The sequence below is a fragment of the Zootermopsis nevadensis genome, unplaced genomic scaffold (genome assembly GCF_977971745.1).
Source record: "Zootermopsis nevadensis isolate Lab colony 2312 unplaced genomic scaffold, Znev_1.0 Znev_ptg000021l, whole genome shotgun sequence".
NCBI lineage: Eukaryota > Metazoa > Arthropoda > Insecta > Blattodea > Termopsidae > Zootermopsis > Zootermopsis nevadensis.
Window position 1 is genome coordinate 19704649 of NW_028259153.1, and position 22478 is coordinate 19727126.

The 22478-nt window shown below is 39.5% G+C and overlaps 1 protein-coding gene across 2 annotated transcripts in view; it reads right to left on the bottom strand.

Annotated features, from left to right (window-relative positions):
• LOC110828601 (uncharacterized) overlaps window positions 1-18136 on the bottom strand; it is a 184205-nt gene extending 166069 nt beyond the window's left edge. Inside the window, exon 1 of one of the 2 annotated variants that reach the window (XM_087353038.1) lies at window positions 17598-18136. In XM_087353038.1, coding sequence (XP_087209164.1) covers window positions 17598-17655 — 58 coding nt within the window. In that variant the 5' untranslated portion in view covers window positions 17656-18136. The remainder of the gene's footprint in view (window positions 1-17597) is intronic. The other variant, XM_087353040.1, reaches the window with a different exon arrangement.
• Between the last annotated feature and the right edge of the window lie 4342 nt (window positions 18137-22478).

Consider the following 22478-nt stretch of genomic DNA (forward strand, 5'->3'; position numbering starts at 1 on the left):
GCAGTTTTTGTTTCGGGATAAAATTAATACAGCAGCTGTTTTTTTTTTTTTAATTACGTTTATAACCACGAATGTAACTGTCGGTTGATGCAAAGGATTCGCTGTGAAGCAGTCAGGTATATTTTGTTTGAAGAGCGCAATAATATGAGGCGTGTGCAGAATGACTTGGAAGGGTGATGGGAATTAAAATGATGACTGCAATTGTAATTCAGCATTGAAGATTCTCTTTCTCTATCTCTCTGATGTTATGCCTTCTACAGATTAAACGCAAACCTGTTTCGACCTCACAGTCATCTTTAAATAATCTCCCAGTATCATTAATTCAATTGAATAAAAATTTCCTTGGATATTATCCATCGTCTAGTAAATATAAAACGTAAAACGACGTTTCGGAGATGGGACTCTACCTCCGTCTTCAGGTTCCAACACAGTTGGGCCCACTAGATAGAGTTAATCCCTATCTCCGGACGATAGGGATTAGCTCTATCTAGTGGGCCCAACTGTGTAGGAACCTGAAGACGGAGATAGAGTCCCATCTCCGAAACGTCGTTTTACGTTTTATATTTACTAGACGATGGATAATAGATAGGGATTAGCTCTATCTAGTGGGCCCAACTGTGTAGGAACCTGAAGACGGAGATAGAGTCCCATCTCCGAAACGTCGTTTTACGTTTTATATTTACTAGACGATGGATAATAGATAGGGATTAGCTCTATCTAGTGGGCCCAACTGTGTAGGAACCTGAAGACGGAGATAGAGTCCCATCTCCGAAACGTCGTTTTTACGTTTTATATTTACTAGACGATGGATAATAGATAGGGATTAGCTCTATCTAGTGGGCCCAACTGTGTAGGAACCTGAAGACGGAGATAGAGTCCCATCTCCGAAACGTCGTTTTACGTTTTATATTTACTAGACGATGGATAATAGATAGGGATTAGCTCTATCTAGTGGGCCCAACTGTGTAGGAACCTGAAGACGGAGATAGAGTCCCATCTCCGAAACGTCGTTTTACGTTTCATATTTTATTTACTAGACGATGGATAATATCCAAGGAAATTTTTATTCAATTGACTCTTCACCATCGTCAAGAAGTTTTAGATTTGATATATCATTAATTCACATTTGGTTTCCATCAATGCAGACTTTGAGGGTCTATTGTTCCTCATTTCAAGTGAGTAGCCATTTTTCTGTGTTCCTACGTTCACTGAATACGCACTGAGTTTTCTTCCACCAACTCCTTTCTTGTTTTTGCCTAATCATATATATATATATATATATATATATATATATATATATATATTCCTTGATGCTTTCTAAAATGTTCTTTTCCGCGACCTAGTTTTTGCTTAGACGTTCATATAAAAGCATGGAAACCACAATAACTTCGTGAAATTTCATCTCTCTCTCTTCCGTTGCTTGCCGTCTTAATATCTTATCGTTTCACATATCCATTGACACTTTTCGTATTTGTAATTACCAGGGCAACTAACCAAAGAACGAATGTACGGATCAAAGTGAATTGATCTCGCGATGCTGAAACGAACTCCTTTTACCATTGCTTCGTGGGAGTAACTCAATACCTCGAGTTTTCTAAGTATAAAGCAAAAAACAAGCGATAGTCACGTTTTATAAGAGTAAGAAGAAGCCGTGGGTGTTATTTCAAACCCCAAAACAATATTGATTCAGTCCATCGTTGCAGCTGGTTCTATAGTAAAAGTCGAATCTTACCAGGGACAGTTTCTATTACAAGTCATTCGTCACGTTTCTTTACTTTTTTAAAAAAAATGGAACGCTAAAATCAACATGAAAAAAGGTTCTAAGAAGGTTTTTATATCACCGAAGAGAAGTGAACTTGGAATTATATAATTTGAATTCTCCTGATGACCAGATGTGACTCTAATAGCCTCTTATCCCAGCAGCTGATACACATGAAGTTTTATTAGACTCGGATTTATTTTTTTTGAAGTGTGTAAAATACTTTTCACAGTACTTGGATTCACTTGCTTTCTCAGTTTTTGAAGAATGTAATTAATATTTCGCATTGAATGTGTCTGTCCATTTCAACTTTTACAACATGCTTCTTGATGGTGTATAAACAGACGATTATCGATAAATATTTCCGAAAGCTTTTGCTGTTATCCGTCACAGTGTCGGAGAGAAGTATATTGTAAACAGCTGATTCAGAACAGAAACGAAATATTTGTAAAAAAAATCAAGAGCAATGTTGTTACGTGAAATGATTTAAATAGAAAGTTTGGCTGACACCAAATCCTTTGAAATTTTAGCCCATTTATGTTGTGGAGAATGTAGAATGTAAAAGTTAAATAGCTTATGTAATCAAGTACAGAACCGTGAAGTGAGAGCTCCTCTGTATTGAGCTAACCCGCCGGTTGATTTCACTACCTGGTTCTTTATCGCCCTGGGAATAAGTGGATAGGTGGGTGGCCTACGACCCAACCCCGAAAAAGAAACTTATGGAAATATGATCATACAAATTATACATCAAGGATGAAGTGAAATTTGGATAATATTAATATAGGCTATAAAGTATCAATGAAACTTGAATTGTAATTTTTCAATTTTTCAATGGCGATGTAACTCAGTGATTTGTTAACGCTCGTGAAAATGTAAATTGGAAATTTTCTCTCCTTTTTTTGCATGCATGAAGGGAGCTATCAATACAGCCTATTCTTATTAATACACGGCTGCCGTGTGTTACCATGACAGCTTCAATACCAAGCCATTATTTATAGGCCTAATACTGCCACTAGAGCTATTGTTCAGTATTTGCATCATAAATTGTGAGTCATGTATACGGCTTCAGAAAGCTGTCACTTCTTTCCACGTGGTTCATTGAACCAAATCAGTAGGGAAAATTTCCGTTCATTTTTTTGCTCAATAAATCTATTTCTATGTTCAGTAGAAGAATGTGAAGGGCTTACATGTTTTTGGTTAGCGGACTCATCTTTTCCTGTCGTTGTTACTACAGATTACAGAAGTCGCAATTGTGAATTTGGAGGTATTGGAATTACACTACCTACAAGAAATATTCTTTGTTTCAGGCTAAAAATTTGAAGGTCGTATATAATTTTGCAGAGGCTAATAATTTCCGTGTTTCCATTTGAAATTTCCAGCTTTATAGCAGAATGTGAGAAAAGGCCGATGTTTTTTAAAACCAAATACGAAACATACGTTTTCAGTGACAGTGCCTTACGAACGTAGACACGGCGCGTGGGGGCGAGTTCCCTATTTCCAACCTGAACTTCTTGCGGTGGTCCTAAGTATTCATAAACTAGGCCTTGGCTACTGAATAGTGATTTAACCGAAGTGAATCTTATCCACTAACTCTTTATTGAGAAGTCGATATTAACCAAGAAAAAATACTTCGCTTTTTATGGGAGATGAATGTTCCTTACCGTGTTCGTAAGAGCCCGCCATCGGTCTCTATCCTGAGCCAGATTAATCTAATTTACACCTTTCAACCCTATTTTTCTAAGATCAATTTTAATACAACTCTCTCATCTGTATCTAGGTCTTCTGACTGGCACGACAATAATCAATCATTGTGATAAGATAGTTTTGGTTTATGTTATTACAGTAAATAAATAATGTTCTTGCCCGCAAAACTGTCTATTTATAATCCGAATTTTATTTTATTAAATAAGGGCACCACACTTTGCTTTGCAATCATACGTAGTTGAATGGATACCGGATAAAAATTGAGAGGTATAAATCTATTTGTTCCACAAATATTTTCCGCTGATAATTTTGTTTCTGAATTGTAAAACCATAACTAGTTCCTTTGAAGCGGTGATGTATATTCTGTACACGAGAACATTACATGCCCTTTCTAAGGACCTCCTGGGGCTGTTCACAGTTATACTATGGCATTGATATCCACCCACCCGAGCAAATTTAATCACGGGATATGGAACAGATGGATAGACATCTGAGCATCAGTCCGCGTCGTCAGAACGTGTGGGAACTGCTCTTAAGGGGACCTCGTATACTCAAGTTCACTCAGATGAAATGGTGGTAAACCGAGCTGACAGGACTAGACCCAAAGCACAGATTAACGGAACGGCAAACAGCTTATCGTCACTGGCATTTGATCTTTGTAGGATATCGTAGAAAAAAATCCCAGCTGAGGGTTCGATGTCCAGGTTTCGTCACTGGAATGCAGGATAAATTTATAAGAACTTAACAAGAACAGATAAATCAAAGTGAAATAAATAAAATATTTCCCGATGATAGCGACTGATTACAGATTTTATTAAGCTACACGGGCAGACACGCGAACTTGATGTTTCGTACGACTGTCCTTATGGTATATAAAAGTAGGATGGTGGTGACCTAAGAGAGAATCTCTTTACTTTTTCGTCAAACAAGAGTATAATAGAAAACGAAGCTAAGCTGAAGAGGAACCCCAGCTCAGAAATACAATGCGTCTTGGACACGGAATCTTTTTTAGTGCCACTTGTGTTAGAGGCTTAGTAACAAAGGGCTTCAGCAAGAATCTGTAGTTGATACCGAGACGTTTCTCAATAGACTCAGGCCTATTAGAGATAGCAGTTTGAATTGGAAACAGCAGTGCAGTTTGGAGCTTTGAACCGTACAAGCTGAGGACGTGTATGTGTGTGTGTATTTTTTTTTCTTCAAAAACAAGATTTTCGATATCGATACAAGTGTGAAAAGATGTGTCTATCTCCTAATGTTTTCTTTGCTACTTCGAATTCTTCATTGCCTTTAATGTTCCTTTATTGTAGATGCTGTAACGTCGGTCCGTGTGTTTATCCAAAAACGCTAGACAGATTTGCATTAAAGTTTGGTATTGGTTTTTGATTACGTCAATTCAGTATATACCAGAGAAATCTGTATTTATGACATTTCTCAAAATATGACTCGTCCAGTAATGAAATATGGTTGTGCATCTATGTCATTACGACATATGCCGTCTGTTTGAATCAGTTTTCAATGTGATAAATATGTAACGAAATATGCAAAACAAATAATTTCTAAATCTGTGCAGACTGACGCCTGTAGAGTGGGCGACGAAGGAAAATTCATTAAGTTTATGTGTTTCAGTTTATAAACATGGAGAATAATTAAATATGCAAAGAGGTAGAAAACGAGCATTAGGAAAAAAAGATATTTCTCCATTAAAATACACCTTTCCACTGTCGTTGAAATAATTTTCTTCCAGTGTTCATTTCCGTTTTTTTTTTCTTTAAACACAGCTCCCATCCATCCGAGGGTTATTTCACAGACGCACACCTCGGGACAACTTCATGTGTCTCTTCTCGTGTTTTCCCTGATAGTTTGCTGCCCGCCGGATACAGGGCGTACACACGCCTTGCAATCCAGAAGGCTGATTCTGCACACATTTGACTGAATGATTAATAAGTTCCGAAAAAGAAGGCTGTGGAGTTGTGTTGGTTAATTCTGTTTAGGGTAATAATCGTTGCTGTTCTGAGAATCATACGAAATCCATAAATAAACTCTGAGGGCAGAATGCTTAATTATTGAGTGTTAAACAGTGGGTATGTATTTCAGTTGACGAAGGACTCGTTCATTTTTATCCTGGGATCACGTGGATATGAGTTATCAGTGAAATATTTCATTTGTCATCGATCTCAAGAAATTTAATGGAACTTCATACCTCGTGTCTTACATGGGCGTGAAAGTTGGGTACTCATTCTGAAGGAAGAGGTAACCGGGAAGACCTGGACACAGATGTCAGTTGAATTAAAAGAAATTGGGAGTGGTGGTATGTATTGAATTCAATTAACATTGAGTAACTGGCTCTTTAAACAGGTTGATGTACTTTCTGAAATACTTTACTTTACAAATGCAAGGAACTTCTTTTTTTGCGACTTGAATAATTCAGTTCTGTTTGCTCTTGGGCGGGATTCTTTACCTTAGATTTAATTTTGAAATATTTCCTCAAGTTTGCAAGTCCTTTCATCAAAGCAGTGATTTCTTGGGATGTACTAGATACATAAGGCCGATAAAAAATAAAATATAAATCATTAGATATGAACCTCAGTGTCGGTAATTACCTGCCAGTTCCTTTAATGCCTTTAAATTTCCAAAGGCTTTTCTGTATGACGTAAGGTTAATTAATTTCCTCCTCGTTTCCGAAGCATAATTAGTTTCGCTGATCTCAAAGTTCAATTGGTTTTAAGAAAGTGACATAAGGCACACTGCGTGAGAAATTCTGAAAAAAGAAATAGACGTTATAATTAGGAAATTTTAATTAATGTTGTTCTGTTCATTAACAAGTCCACAGTCGGGAGAACGTATGAAGAGCGGATTGAAATGGACCCAGGGGGACACTCGACATCGCATTCGCAATTCGGGAACCTCCGCGTACGAATTTTGTACATTCCTTACCGTTGTATTTGGTAGTTGAATTCAATGCGTAGTTCAGTGTTGCTAAAACCAAAGCCGACTATCAGATAAGAATGTTCCGTTTTTCTTGTGTTCGTAGAATTTGTCTAAGATAAATCTTAATATTATTCTGCCACTTTTATACCACTAAAATTCTGCGTGCATTCTCTCCTCTCCTTAATTTAAATTGTTCCCTTAATATTTTAGAAGGGAGTTTCAAATTAACCCTTTGAAGTCCAATGATTTCTATATGTGCCATCTGCTTCAACAACAGTTACTGCGATTTTTATCAGTGCATTTCGTACGATTCTCACTGTAAATTGCAATTATTCCCTTGGACAGCGTTAACCAGTTGATCTTCGTAATGGTGAAGTGAAGTGTTTTCTTTGAGGTACGGACTGAATTCTTAAATATTATTTAGATAAGCTTCGACTTCAAAGTGTTTTGATGATATATTCTTTCTAAATGACTTCCTATTTCTTGCACGAGGTATCTGATAAAGTTCCGTTTGAACTTCACTTTTATCTAGCCGATATGAATCAAAATAAAATTCGCCCGAAAGAGTCTCACTCTAAGATCTCTGTCAGTACTTTAGGAAAGGAAAAATGCGGTCCTGTGTACGAAGTATTCCAATTATGGCTGTAAACATCGTATGTGAGGCTCTGCTAAAGAGAGTGCCTTTCTGTGCCTTGGAGTCGAGAAACAACCGAAGTGTTCCTTGCTTCGTTCCTTGCAAACCCATTCCAGTTCCCCGCTCTTCACTTCAGTGGAAGAAATCCTGAGGGAAATCGAACGCTGCGGGAAGAACAGACGACCCTACCCGTTCTGTACGAACAAACGTGACAAGGCTCTTTGCCAGCCAGCCTCCTGTCTTAACCTGGCGGTTGGGACCTCACTGGGGTCCGCTCCCCATTCGATTCAACTGCGTACTTAAGTGTCAGCCTTTGCGTATAAAAATCTAGGTATTATATACCATTTTAACACAATTTGTCACAATTAATGCATCTGGAACGTTTTCGGAAAAGTTACTTTCTTAGTGCATTTCTGACCACCTCGCTTAACATTGTACATTATAGATAAATCAGTAGGGGGGTCGGCGTTATTGATAAGCTGACAGTTTCTCATATATTTATTAAATTACTCGTTGTTTATGGAAGCCGAAGGAGTCCGCCATCCAATGTCAATCCGAGGCAGATAAACCTATTCCAGTCTACAGCCTAATAAATTAATATTATGAGCATGGACTATCTCCAGATGCTTCAAGACCATGAACGTACTTCACTCAACCGTAAAGCGTTGCTAGTTCTGCTACGCTGCGAGTTCTCAGCTGTCTCCATTTGCCTAGGTTTTTTCTGTTCGTGTTGCAACGTTGTATGATTTTGCTGCAATCTGTCGGATCTTATATAAAGTGACTAAACCTACCTAAATCTGTACGCATATTTCTAAACCGTGAGATTCTGAAATCCCACATCATTAAATTGAGTTAAGTAATGCCACAAAATACTTTCGGACACGAAGTCGATAATCGAACCTCGAACTGCCAGGAATTCAGGTGAGCCATACGATAAATGTCTATAAGATTTTCGTAGGGAAACCTCTGGGAATATAGAGAGGTTAATAACATGAAATCAATCCGTTTCTGTGTGCGTTGGATGGGGATTCCTTAGTATCGTCTTCAGCGCCGAGATATTGTATTAGCGGCTACTAATCGTCGGGTACTTCTACAACAGTGTTCTAATAAATTTTTAGCGAATCATTGAATGATGCAACGTCTTTATAAAAAGCAGATTTCTTTATCGTTTTTGCACTACCTATTTTACGCTCAATAATGGCAGTACTTCGTTGGGAAAAGGGGTTGATACTGTAGGGTTGTTACAACTGTAGTCCGTAGGGTGCAGATTTATCATACTTCGCTCGCATTTCACCCCCTGCACGGTCAGACGATATGTACCTAAAAGGGGTGGACGATGTATTACGAGTGGTGATATTTCGACGTCGAATAGAGTTTGCGTATCAGTGGATTCCAGATACAAAAATTCAACTGTCATCACTTCTCTAACGATTTATACTTGCTGCTGGTCTGATGATTTAATATCAGTATCACAGGCCGGTCATCAAATCTGGGTATAAAATATTATCGGTGAATTCTGTACAACTGTATCGATATGTTGAAATAATTAATTCTTCTGGGGCTACCAGCCGTGTCAAATGGCTGAATGCTGAAAACACCAACGTTTCGAGAGCCATCTTCGCCCTCTTCCTCAGGGTACTGAACGCCTAACACGTCTGGTAGCTCGAGAAGAATTTATTATACTTAGTCGCCGTGAAAACGTCAGATCATAACGAAATACCTCACTTACAGAACAGTGTGTACTGCGCTGGTAATTTATCTTGGCGTCTTACAGAATGCAGGCTGAGAGAGGATAGGACCGGGTGGGGGGGGGGTTGGGGTTGGTATGACGTGTGGGCATGCCCTTCTCAGTTTTACACGCAGTTTTATAAGTGTGTTTGTGCCATTGGACCAAGAACTGTTTCGCTTCTGTCAAATAACCTAACCTTACCTTATTTATGTAAGCTGTTTGCTCTCAATTCGTACGCGCTAATCTGACATTCCTACCCACTCAGCAATTCCTAACATTTTTTTCCACGTCAGTCACTTCTAATGTACCGACATTTGAAACGTGCAGATGAACTCCTACTTCGTGTTCGGGAGATCGTGGCTTCAAATATTTGCCAGGAGATCGCCCGAATTTATAACTTGTGTTCGGCAAGGCCGTGGTCTAGGCAACACGGAGTTTTCCTCCGTGGCATCCCAACAATTACTCCATTCACACACAGAAGAAGGCAATGGCAAACCACTTCTGGATCATCTGCCAAGAACGTATATGAACAGGTCCCAGTCCGAGAAAAGGATGGAAGGATCCTGTTCATATGGACCTGTCGTCAGACAGAACACTAAATAATAATAAGATGAGGTGGTCTAGCGTTTAGAACGCTGGCCTTGTAATCCTGGGGCCTCGGGTTCGATTCCCGGCGGTACCCGAATTTATAACTTGTGTTGGGCAAGGCCGTGGTCTAGGCATCACGGAGTTTTCCTCCGGGGGCTTCCCCGGTTTCTCCGTGGCATCCCATTCACACACAGAAGAAGGCAATGGCAAACCACTTCTGGATCATCTGCCAAGAACGTATATGAACAGGTCCCAGTCCGAGAAAAGGATGGAAGGATCCTGTTCATATGGACCTGTCGTCAGACAGAACACCAAATAATAATAAAATAACTACCGCTATTATCTTAACATCTTACGACGACTTAGACATATTTAATTATATTCCTTTATTTGTCTCTTTGTTTATTTATAATTTCCGTAGGTAATTAGTCATAAAATGACAGGTGTGGGTTTAAGTTTCTCGTTTAAGAGGCAAACCTCGTGAAAATAATGCTTAAAAATTTTGGTTTTTATCTTCAGAAGAGATGAAGCATCGTATCAGTCTTTCCTAATCAACACAAATACTATAACGGCGAGGATTTTCGGACACGGCCGAATCGCACTGGGTAACAAGTGATTAAAAATGTGATTGTAATTGCTTTGGTATTGATTATAACGTATTGCATTTGACGGCTGCTAAATTAATTAATTAATTAATGTGTTTATTTATTTATGGTAATAAAGCTACGTCTATAACAATTCTGTTTACTCTGAGAACCAACTGACACCAATGCATGGGATGTCTAATTTGTCGACCTTCATGCAAGTTTCTTTAATGAGTGACTGTGGTTTTGGAAACAAAGTATGGCGTTTGAGCGAGGGTTTAAGAGACAGATTTTTCAGTTTTGTTCTGAACTAGTTGCATCAGCGATTATGTCCTCAGTTACCACGTTCACTCGATTTTCCAGCCATTGAACTACATCTATATGTTTGTGCTTTAATTTGTTTTGTGTGTGTAATTTTTTTTATAAAAGTCTTCCAGTGCTGGAACTATAGCTTGGTTTATATAGCATCGAAATTTAGTCTCGAATACTGAATTTGTGGACTTTGTCCATCGTCTGGAATTGTATAAAACGCATATCGTTCGGAAAACTTAGACAAAAAACCTGGATAAAAGGTGATTATTACACGCGTAGTTGTTTTGACTTACGTTGTCCTATGATTGAGGTTAGGATCCTTTAGAATCGAATTTAAATGTGATGTTTATGAATGGTAAATAGAAAAAGTTTCGAACGTAACTAATAGTGCCTTATTTTAAGAAACTATCCTAGTATTAGCCTCATAAAATTGAGGATGACCGGGACGTGATTCGAAACTGAGACCTCACGTCTACGAGTAGGATAGCTAATCATTTTCTCGCTTCTTTCAGTGCTTGAGAGAGCACGGTCCGTCGATAACGTTTGCTAAGTAAGATGACACCAAAACCTGAAACTCTCTTTCACTTCCTCGGAAAGCAAACACACGCACACTTCAGTCCGCGGAGGGGATCGTGATACTCCCTCGTGTGTGGTTTGTTGTGGAGTCGCGCAAAGCAAACCCTCAAGAGATTTGAGTGCGACTGGCAAGTGCGTGCAGTTGGGAACCTCACGGCCTCACTCCACCAGAGGAGGACTTTCAGTCAGTCGCATGTAATATTAATCCACCGAGTCTCTCGGTCTAAGATCTCCCGTGGCAGCCATCTCCTTCACATCCAATGGTAATCTGGCGTAGAGAACTTGTTGCTGTCAGCTAAATCTTCCTAATCTATATCCCTGTTACAAATAAATTTTATATTGATTTATTATTGTTTATGTGTTTCGAGTTGGAAGCCTGGTTATTAATATTGTATTGATGTGGTCATATTCATTTATTTAGTGTTCTGTCTGACGACAGGTCCATATGAACAGGATCCTTCCATCTTTTCTCAGACTGGGGCCTGTTCATATACGTTCTTGGCAGATGATCCAGAAGTGGTTTGCCATTGCCTTCTTCTGTGTGTGAATGGGATGCCACGGAGAAACCGGGGAAGCCCCCGGAGGAAAACTCCGTGATGCCTAGACCACGGCCTTGCCCAACACAAGTTATAAATTCGGGCACCGCCGGGAATCGAATCCGAGGCCCCAGGATTACAAGGCCAGCGTTCTAACCGCTAGACCACCTCATCTTATTATTATTTAGTGTTCTGTCTGACGACAGGTCCATATGAACAGGATCCTTCCATCCTTTTCTCGGACTGGGGCCTGTTCATATACGTTCTTGGCAGATGATCCAGAAGTGGTTTGCCATTGCCTTCTTCTGTGTGTGAATGGAGTAATTGTTGGGATGCCACGGAGAAACCGGGGAAGCCCCCGGAGGAAAACTCCATGTTGCCTAGACCACGGCCTTGCCCAACACAAGTTATAAATTCCGGGACTGCCGGGAATCGAACCCGAGACCCCAGTATTACAAGGCCAGCGTTCTAACCGCTAGACCACCGTGGCATTGTGGTCATATAAGGCTGGTTAATAAGAGTAAACTGACTTAAAACCATTGTTACCGACATTTGACTGTAATCACATTGGTGTCTGATTCCATGTCAGCAGAAATTTTGAAAATGTCTCCATTGTTACGCGTATATACGATACTTTCGTCTGCGTCATTTCGTTGTTATCAAGTTCTTTATTTCTGATATTTCTTTGCGATAAAACTCGTTAAAACAAATTACTTCAATAAAGTTCATGGCAACTTCGTCGCATGTTCCCCAACTTCTGGGGACCTATCTGGTGGTTTGTTTCGTCGGCCCGTGAATGTCCTATCGACCTCATCACCTGGCACATTGCAGTGTTCAAGTTGAAGCTTGATTGCCCGCAGCTGCTACCACAAACATCCAGAAGCACTCACGATTGAACATAAAAATTGTATTTCATAACCGCTGTGTGACGCACCCAACAGACACCGTTCGTCGCCTACGAGCTGAAAGTCCGGAGATTAGAGCTCGGATTTTCACTCTGCTTCATCAGTTTCTATCCTGCTATCCAGTGGCGTAACCGTTCAAAGCGAATTGTGTAAATTTCCAGTCCACGTCATCGAAAAATTTCGTGTGGTGTTAACAGACCTGAATAGTGCCCGAGAGGTATCTAGTTCGAATCTCTGTTCATTTACGACTGAGGTTAGCATCATTTTTCTTGTCGACTGGTTGCAGGTGCAGCTTGGAATAGTTCAGTACCTTGTCCTTCCAAGTCTACGTCTATTCACCATCGTGAACGTACTCCCATTTCATTAAACGCTTGTAATATATACAATAGAAAAAAATCTTTGTTAAACCGCTGAGGTATCTTCTTCAGCATCCAGGTAGGGTTTAAATTCAAATGAAACTTATTGGATACTTCATCTCATTCTAGGACATTGGAGGACATTGATGTTGACTGTGTTAAACCATCTGGTAACACGAACACAGACTTAATTTAAACTATTTGCCTGAAAGTGTTGGTAAAACCTTTTTTTTTTCCGCATAGTTAGTTCTGCAATGAACATTCCCACTGATTTCACTGCACGAGATTTTAGGGTTGGTAGCACTGGAACTTTGTTACGGATGTGCCCTGTCTGCTGCAATACATAATGGTATCCACCGAACAGCGGATTCCTCAAATCCCGCTACATAATACATTTGACTATGGTTCGACGCTACAAAGCCGAAATCATAGGTACATTGAAATAATGCATACTTTGGGGATGGGAGTGGGGGAATCCTCTTGTTCGACGTCCATTTTAAAAACTGTTCCTTTCAACAATAATGTTCTGTCTGCCTGTTCCTCTGTGGTACAGTACGCATTTCGTGAGCAGAAGAGATGAAGTAGCCTTGGAATAGTTATAACTACAGGACCACAGGTTCATATTTGGAGTCCGTGATTCTCAACTCAGCCCAGAAACCTAATATTATAACTGATATTTTTAAAAGATGTTTTAAATCCGTCCCAGAAAACTTCGGAGGTATGACTACGAATATTTATTTGCAATCCTCCCAGTTAGAGTATCAAAAATCACCATATCATTCGAAGCCATATCGATTCAGAATTTAAGTGTTTCACAAAATATTAGAATTCGACTTAACAGTAAATCGCGGAAAGTTCTTAGCACAAGTTTCCCTTCTCAAAGTTCAAAAAATCTGCTGCTGCTAATGCCTTGGTTCGGTTTGTATTTTTTAAGTGTATATTCTGTGCCCAAATCATGAATTTCATTTTACCTTTGTTTCCTAAGCTTCGCTGACACAACAGATAGGAGCTGACTTTTTTTTACATATCCTTGCATTTTTCTGTATTTATGATTTTTCAGTAATCTTAAGAATTTCTTGCGTGTTTCAATCTACGTCCTTCTATTTTTCTCACGGAAATGATAATCCTCTGCATCTATGATTTTGTTTTTCATCGCGATTTGATTTTAATTGGTTTTCATCCAGTCAGTGGCACGTGGTTGATAGGTTTGTTGGCATTTTAATTTTGAATTCGCTTATCAATTAATGTATTTTCTGTGTTAGTGAACCATCACAACAGGAAAGATACAGGGAATCTGAGAATGTACATTATTTCCAAATCCCAGTTTCTATTCAGTTTCTGACAGTCTGAAAGTACGTGGTAACGCGTTTTACAACCTTATTGCTTAGCATCTTTCCCCTTTTCATCGTCTTTGTTGTCAGTTTATCTACGCAAAGTCATTACTTTCGGGACAAGGAAATGCAAAGAACCCTAGATGCACGTGAGGATTACCATTCTCCTCCAGCGCCTTCTAGCTGAGTGCTAACAGCAGTGATGTGACGAATAATACGTTTCCGTGTCGGTTGGACCGCATCTCAGGCAGATCGAATAAGTTTACGTCACCTGGCCATAGTAACAAATCATCAGTTCGTGAAGCAGCCACGTGGATTCCTTCATCAGACAAGTTTTATCTTGCCTTAACCCCTGCCTGTCTCTCCGTCACCCCTGTACTTTTAGTCTTCTTGTAACAGCTTTTAATTTCTGTTAAGGCGCGTCTTACGAAACTGATAACAGGTGTTTCTCTTCTGACGCGTGTGTACATTTTTTTTTACGTGTTCTATCTTTTATTATAGTTTCCAATGTGTTCAGACACTGAACTCAAAGGTTCGTCAATATTTGCATAGGGTCCCGTGAAAGATAAATTGTATCTGTGTGTAAACATCTCCCTGGTCTTGGATTCCTATGCCACCATTGCTCTATGGAGCCGAGGCTTTCTAAACCGTTGGTCCAAGCACGGGCGGAAGAGGATCACGCCTTACGCGTCGTGTCACTTTGCGCATGAGTGCCCCTTACTCATTCCACCGTGAAGCGCTGTGATACGAGAACCCTGAATATTTCCAGCGATTTTCCTCCTTTAATGCAAACGCTGGTGTGGTATTTTAACAAGGTCACTGGATCTTTCCTCCACAGCGTTTCCATTGCATAATTCATAATTATCGATACTGTGAAGTTTTTAAGTGTTCCTCAGTCTCTCCAGGAAAATGTTGAAAAATGACTTAAGTCAGACCACCGCCTCTGCATTCCACATCACTTAAAATATTATTTTTAAAACACAACATAATTCGACGCTCTGAGCCCCTTACGCAATAAGTGAAAATGTTATTTTAAAATAAGTAGTTTGGGGGGGGGGGAGAATAATACTTTTCGGGAATATCGTGTTCATCTTCTGCACCGTCCGTCTGTCCGACACAAATTTAAAATACTTTACCTTTTATAACGGTGGTAAAGTTTCTTTTAATTCAGGTTAGTCCAGTAGAGCTTATGATGTACATTTATCGTATGCTTAACTGTTCCTTGTCTTTACTCGTAGGCTTAATTAAACATAACATCCTTACAACGCGAGTAGCTTAAGTCTGTAGTCAGACACGAGCGTTGTATCGAGGTTCCATAGTAATTTTTGATTTCATACGATCTAATACATACAGGCTGTCCCCAAAGATTAATACACACATTTAGTGAATTAGATAAAAAGATTTTAATAAACTCAATAAGAATATTCCGTGTTATATGTATACATCTTTTTGGGACATTCTGTATGTAATCGTATTGGGGTTCGTCCTAATTTGCGTTATAACAGGGATTACAGATTTCTAACAAGCAGGTATTGAGTGCAAGACAGTAATTTACGTCATAGTTATGAATTAATTTGTTCTCTCTTGTTTAGGCCTGTGTAACCCTTTCTGTGATATTTTTTTTATTTTCATTTTAATAGGTAAGGATAACCGGGGGGACAGTGAACAGTGAAGAGCATCATGACTTGTCCCACTCCCCTACTCCTGTTACATGAAGAAGACAGCATGAATTTTGCATAACAACATGAGAAATTCATACATTTGGTCTGGAAATCTCGAGGTAAGAGGGTACTTGCAAAAGCTCAGGCGAAATGAGGTGACCATTTTGAAATACATCATAGAAAGAAAGCAAAGTGTAGAGGTGTGGCCTGGATTCATTTCGTTTAGAATATATTCTACCAGTCGGCTTTTGCAGTTTCAATTACAAGCCTACAGGTTTCGTAAATGCAAGTCTGAAATACCTGAGTAACTACAAATGTTTTAATAAACACCCTGCACCGTGTAGTTAGATGGCGGGCTAGTTTAATTTAATCTGTAGAGTGTTTTAATAATTCGCCTCATAAGAATTAAGGTGCATTCTCCCTCCCCTGACCTCGCTATCTGTGAACAGTTTATTTCGTTTATACGAATGAAGTGTTTACATTCGCTGTTGTTCCCCTTGGCTAACTTCTGTGACCTGTTGATGACAAACCAATCTCCTAGTCCATCGATTTGTGTCCCGTAATTTCATTTCAGCTGCTTCGGGCTCTTTCCCAAGCGACCGAGGAAAAGCGAGCCAGGGTATCGGTTAAATCGTGTATCGTACATGGCTTACCTGCCCACGCCAGTGTTCGACTTCCCGACCTTTATACACAAGGAAAGAAAGACTTGTGCCTATATATAGCCTAATAAATGTTGGTCCAATAGAGAGATTTTCATTAAACTTGGTATGAGTGTCAAGTTCTTAAGGTATAATCCGTGAATTGTAATTTACTTTCATGATAAATACCACATTATAAGTTATGCCAACTTTTTTTGCGGAAGTTACACTGGCCCACTTCATATAAGGTCTTTAAATATGCGTTCGAATACTAACTTGTTTTAAGACAAATAATCCGTGATCGCGTAAGTTCTGTAAAGGCCATACTTTGACATTTGAGGTACTCGCAGCACTTGAAATGTTGATGGCTTCTTGCTTATGGCACTGTAGGTCGTAACCAGCGTTTTGGAGGAACCGGCTGTCTTCGTCCTCGGGATAAAAGTAAGGACTTTTGGCATAAACGTACAAACTTTATATTGGCGATTCATTCCTTGTGTTAAGATTCCACATGTGATTAAGGTTGTGTCTGATAACATTAAATTACAGAGATCTGCGTGTATCTGCTGGTATTATTGACAGAGGTCAATTATTAATTTGCGTAATTATTAGTTACAGGACGGCATTATTTACTGGAGGAGTATTCCGCTTACGTAACTTAAAATAGGCACATACCATTTCGTAACAATATTCTTCATCCTAATATTTGTATACTATTTAGCATTGCGTTTGAAAGAGTAGATTGTTTTCGGGTTATTATATGTAGAATCCCTCGGTAACCCAGACCACGTATAATCTGATACAAATGACGAATTATGAATCGTGAAGGGTATGGAAGGAATCGGACTTTAACTAATTTAAGGGAGTGGAGAGGACAACCGAAACTTCAGTTAGGAAAGAAATCTTTAAAGAAAACCGGTGATGATATCTCTTTGGGTAATCGCAGGTCCATGTAGGTGGCACATTACCTCCTCACCATTGGATTGAACAGCTTTACCCCCGGGAATATTTTATCTCCTATTCATTCGACAGTAATTTTTATCTGCTCGAGAATCGATCTGGACTTGGTTACCAAAAGAAAAATGTCTCAATGCCAGGAATCAAACAAGGACCTTCCATTCCATAGGCTCATAGATTACACAATGCCGATGATTCTGCATGACGTCAGAACCCAACGAACAACATCGTCGTCCTCAACACCGAGAGAATCTCCGCTCTAAGAAACACTTATTTAAAACAAGAGAAAACTCGGTACTGAAGTATTAAATGTAGTTTTTATTGCTATATAGGTCATCGATTGTGTTAAAAGCTAACATCTTGGAGCATTATTAACTTTAAGGTCAAAGATGAAACACTTACCTGAACAGAGTAGGGCGAAATACGTTGATAAGACGAGAAAGTCAGATCTTAATGTCATTTTTGCTGGTTGCAAGTCCGACCGACGCCCGAAATACTGTATGATCCTACATAGGGGATCGAACTTTTGAACCTCTCTCAAAAGATATTAATTCACCTTGCGTGAAAGAAATCACTCAGAAAATTTTGAAATGTTTATTCATTAAAATGAAACGTTAAAATATTGGCCTCGTGGTTATTATGTAGTACGCAGTACGTTTCACTGGAATGAACAGACGATTACGAAAAGATAATGCCGGAACAAAGGTCACAATAATATGAAAGAAATGCACGAACAGAAATACGAATTTTTCTTTGTAGCTTGTGTCACTGAAATGTCTGTGCTGTGTTATTTGATTTGTAATACTTAGAATTGGTTATGGAATTATTTAATCGGTAATACTGACCGAAGAACGCGGTGACAAATCCCGTTATTGTTCGACGCGACAGTTCCGTGCGACGGATCACACGATACTGCCGTCGTGACGCCAGGCATCTCGTCGCGTCTTAAATTCGAGCGTCGCCCGGCGAGTTGCCGATAGCAGCGCCTCCAAACAACAACTAACATCTCCCCGTTTCTACGGCAACCGTGCTATTTTCTGGCTCGATCTTGTTGGTCATGGTCCATTGCCCAACTTTTCGAGAATCTGTCCCCTTTTTTTTCCAATCCACTGGTTATTGCTTTTATAACTTAAGCTTATTTAACGACTACGGTACGAATGCGATGTTTCGGGCGTCAGATGTGATGGGAAGGTTTCCTGATTGTATTTGGAAGGCAGCGTCTTGATGTTTTCCGACACTAGCTCGGCATTTGGTGAACAACACGGAAAACCTCTGTTAGAACAAACGGTAAGGCGAGGTTAGGTTGGTTTCAGGCAGCCAATCACTGCTACCATAATCGCGTACTCCGAATGTGGACGCCTTCGACGCGGAAACACTATTACCGCCAACGTGATGCGAGTTTGGCAGATCTTCAGTAAGAGTACTTACTTATGCTTCAGACTTCTAAAGCAATTTTATTTTATAATTTCCTGCTCAAATCAATATCATGGCACACAGACTGTAGTGATGGTGTTTTCCGTTGTCAGCTATGTTAGATATTGTTACTTTCGTAATACTCAGAAAATTGAAATAGATTAAAACAGAACATAATTCACTATAAACGTGATTAATCAATTCTTGGGTACCTGCAAGAAGGTTTGACAGACGTACAGAGTGAACGTGGATTTAGTATTCTAAGTAACCAAAACACGGAATATGCTAAGGCAGATTGATAAAACATGAAGTTTACCCATTGCACCTTTTAATTCAAATATTTTTATCGTTTATTTGTGTATTAAAATGGAACATTGCAATAACAGCTATTGAAATTTCATATTTTATTCAGATTTTATAATTACAGAGTAAAACATAAATACCAATATCTAATTTTATTGCAGATGTTTCTAAATACGTCAAGAAAATGTAATATATAGTCTATTCTAAAACGCATTGTAAAATACGGAGTATTAGGTTTAAAATTATCCGGAAATCCAAATAAATCTGGTGTCAAATTTGACTACCACGAATCAAGCGATCTCTCAGTTACTGTTAAAGCTACAGAAAGCACAAATCACCGTTTAAAAGATCAAAAACGAAGGAGAAGATCCAATGAAAAACAGGAATTGAAAAGCCGGAGGAAAAATGGCAAAGTTAAGAAAACAAATATAAGAATACTGAACCAAAATCATGCCACGAAACCATAATCAAAGTAGCAAAATCATATGGAAACTCAAAGAAAGAAATTCTTGGCTTTGAATTAGACATCAGGTTTTTGCCTCTCGACCTTTATTACTTTTATTTGAAGTTAGTTTTTTTCTTTTACTCAAGTTTTTTGAGTTTGGTTTTTGACATTGGTTACCTTTATTTTGGCTTTAAACTTCGATTTTCTGACTGCTTTCCGATTATTGATTTTGGTTTCTTCAGTTTGGTTATTTAACTTCGGCTTTTAGACTTTTCGTCTGATTCCTTTTACCCCCTTAGATCAGTACGTACCATAAATCCCCCTTCCTCTATCTCACCGGTTTTGCGTGCTTACGCTCTAGCGTTCTCATAGGACATCTAGTGGTCGTCGCTGAAGCTTCATGCTATCGTAGCGCCTCTTTTGGACGCTATACGTACCAACTATAAAATATATTATATAAATGTATACCCAAATTGAAAGTTATTACATTGAATCAAAATCCTCATTGGACATATATTTACGCAGGGAAGATGGAAGGATAATCTCAGGCGGGATCTATGGGAGATAGGAGTTGAAGGCGACTGGATTTTGTTGGCCCAGGACAGGGTCCGGTGGAGGGCTTTGGTTAATTCGGTGATGAACCTTCGGGTTCGGTAAGCCATCTGGTTGGTTGGGTCCACTATTTGGGAAGCCTGAGGGGAAGAGACCGCTGGGGAGACCTAGACGTAGATGGGAGGATAATCTCAGGCGGGATCTATGGGAGATAGGAGTTGAAGGCGACTGGATTTTGTTGGCCCAGGACAGGGTCCGGTGGAGGGCTTTGGTTAATTCGGTGATGAGCCTTCGGGTTCCGTAAGCCACGCAGTTATTTAGTTAGTTAGATGGTAATTAATTAATAGCCTAAGCTATAATTTTACATCGGCACATGAGTTCGTTAATTTTGCAATAGATTATGCAAAGATAAAATATTGATCTCTTCCTTGACTTGCAATAGTTTTAATCCTTATAATGTTGTGTATGGCAGTTATTTGAATTTCAAAAAAGTAACTCGATTTACAACTACGTGTTATAGAACTGCAGAACGCAGAATATGGTATTAACCAAGAACAGAAATTATGCTCGTCATCACATAGTGCAAAGTTTTGTTGTCTTGAAACTTTAATCGCTGTGTTACACTTTGTTATAAATTATCTCTGCTATAAATATGACGAAGCTGACTACTTTACCAAATGCTAGAATATAGAAAGCCATCTGCAAATGGGAAACGGAGAATACGAAGTATCCATCCCCATCAATATCGTCAGAATATGTGGAATTTTTAAATGAAAAATTTGTTCTTCGCATTTCTTCTTTGAGGGTTTTAGCAAAGTAAGAATTGTGCAGAGAGCTCCTCAGTTCCATGAAAGAATCGTCCTTCAGTTTCTCGGTGATTCCTGCCTCAAACATTCTGACCACCACAGTGTTAAATGGCTCGTATAATATACTTTTTATGCCATTTGGGAAATATATGGCGAACATTACTTCAATACAGCCGTCCGGAAATGAGCAAGCACGCGGCTTCTTGAGACAAGATAGCACGACGTCCATTTCTACGTCGTGTGCTAGAAGAGAAGTATCGTCTCTCCCAATGAAATCATTGTAATAGAGTAATTTATTCTTTTGTGATATCGTAACTTGATCACATGTTCGCCTGTTGAATTCAGTCATGTTGCACCAAAATAATTCTTCAGTCGGCGGTATTCCGTATTTTATGCCGGATTGCAGCATTTCTTCCAACGTAGAGATCTGGTCCTGTAGCCCTGGGTCTACCAGGTAGCTGGTGAAAAATCCCTGAAACACCGTGCTGATGGCAAGGCTGTAGCACACCCAGATTAAGAAGAACGCTCTGAGGCCGCACGCGCGAGGAACCTGGGACACTGACACCCCTAGAACCACTGCCGACACCTCGAGGAAACATTCAGATACACTGCGAGGCTCGCGGTAACTCTTGTATATCCAGAATATGGCTGCTACTGCGAGCAGGGAGACGGAGGCTGTGGCGAGCCAAAGAGACCATGAGAACACTTTCGTGAAGTTGCCTTGTCGAGGAACGTGTTTGGCACAAGGGACGTACCACTTCAACGTCGTGAACAAATGAGGGAATGTAATAGAGTTTTTGTTGATTTTACCAAAGAAATTTAGTGTTACACCTCCAAATATGATGTCAGGCACTCTGGCGACAGAAATTCTGAGGTTAAGCGACGAAAATATAAATTTTACGACCTTTCCTTCGACGGGTTCAAGTAATCGAGAAATGCGATTCTTAAACTGATAATTCGAAAGTTTTATTGGACAGCGTTGGAAATTTTTAGGAGCTTTGTTTGGATATAAGTCTACTCCGTTCATGAATCTTCCTTCATCTTCCTCTATCCACTGATCGAGCTTGGTGACTTGTTTAAATTTGCCGCATTGTTTTTCTGGTTGGTAAGGGAACCATGTAAACAGGTCTATTGCTTCGAAACCATCGATTTCTTCGCCTGAATTTGGTATCACGAGTTGTACGTTGTACATATGAGTAGAAACAATTTCACTGAACATTAATCTGCATACTTTTATGTTCTCAGCTCCTTCATGAAATACAATTACAACGAAACGTGACGTATGCATCACCGTATTTATAGTGTATTTAGTATCGTAAATTAATCTGAAATGCTCATCCGTCTTGTCTTTCACTACCCAGACTATTATGATGTGCTGTTCTATCCACAAATGTTTGCCAAAATTATTCGAAAAGCTTGGACGAGTGATAGAATCCTGTGGTCGAAATAAAGTTAAAGGCCACATCTGCTCCGTATTTAAAGTAGCCAACATGACGTCCATCAGGTAATGGTCACACCAATGCGATGGGGTGAGGCTAAGAGAACGATGACGTATATGCACGTCATGAGGAATGTTTGGTGCTGAGACAAGTGTGACTCGTCCAGGGATGAAGTGTCGAGTCATTATGGCTCTCGCGCACAATATGACGTGTTGCTGACGCGGAGTCAGCATGGAGCTGAGTGGAACAAACCGTGCGGGCTGCAGCATCATCAGGAGCAAAAGTAACTTCAGCATGATAATTTTCCTGTAGATTAAAAAAAAAT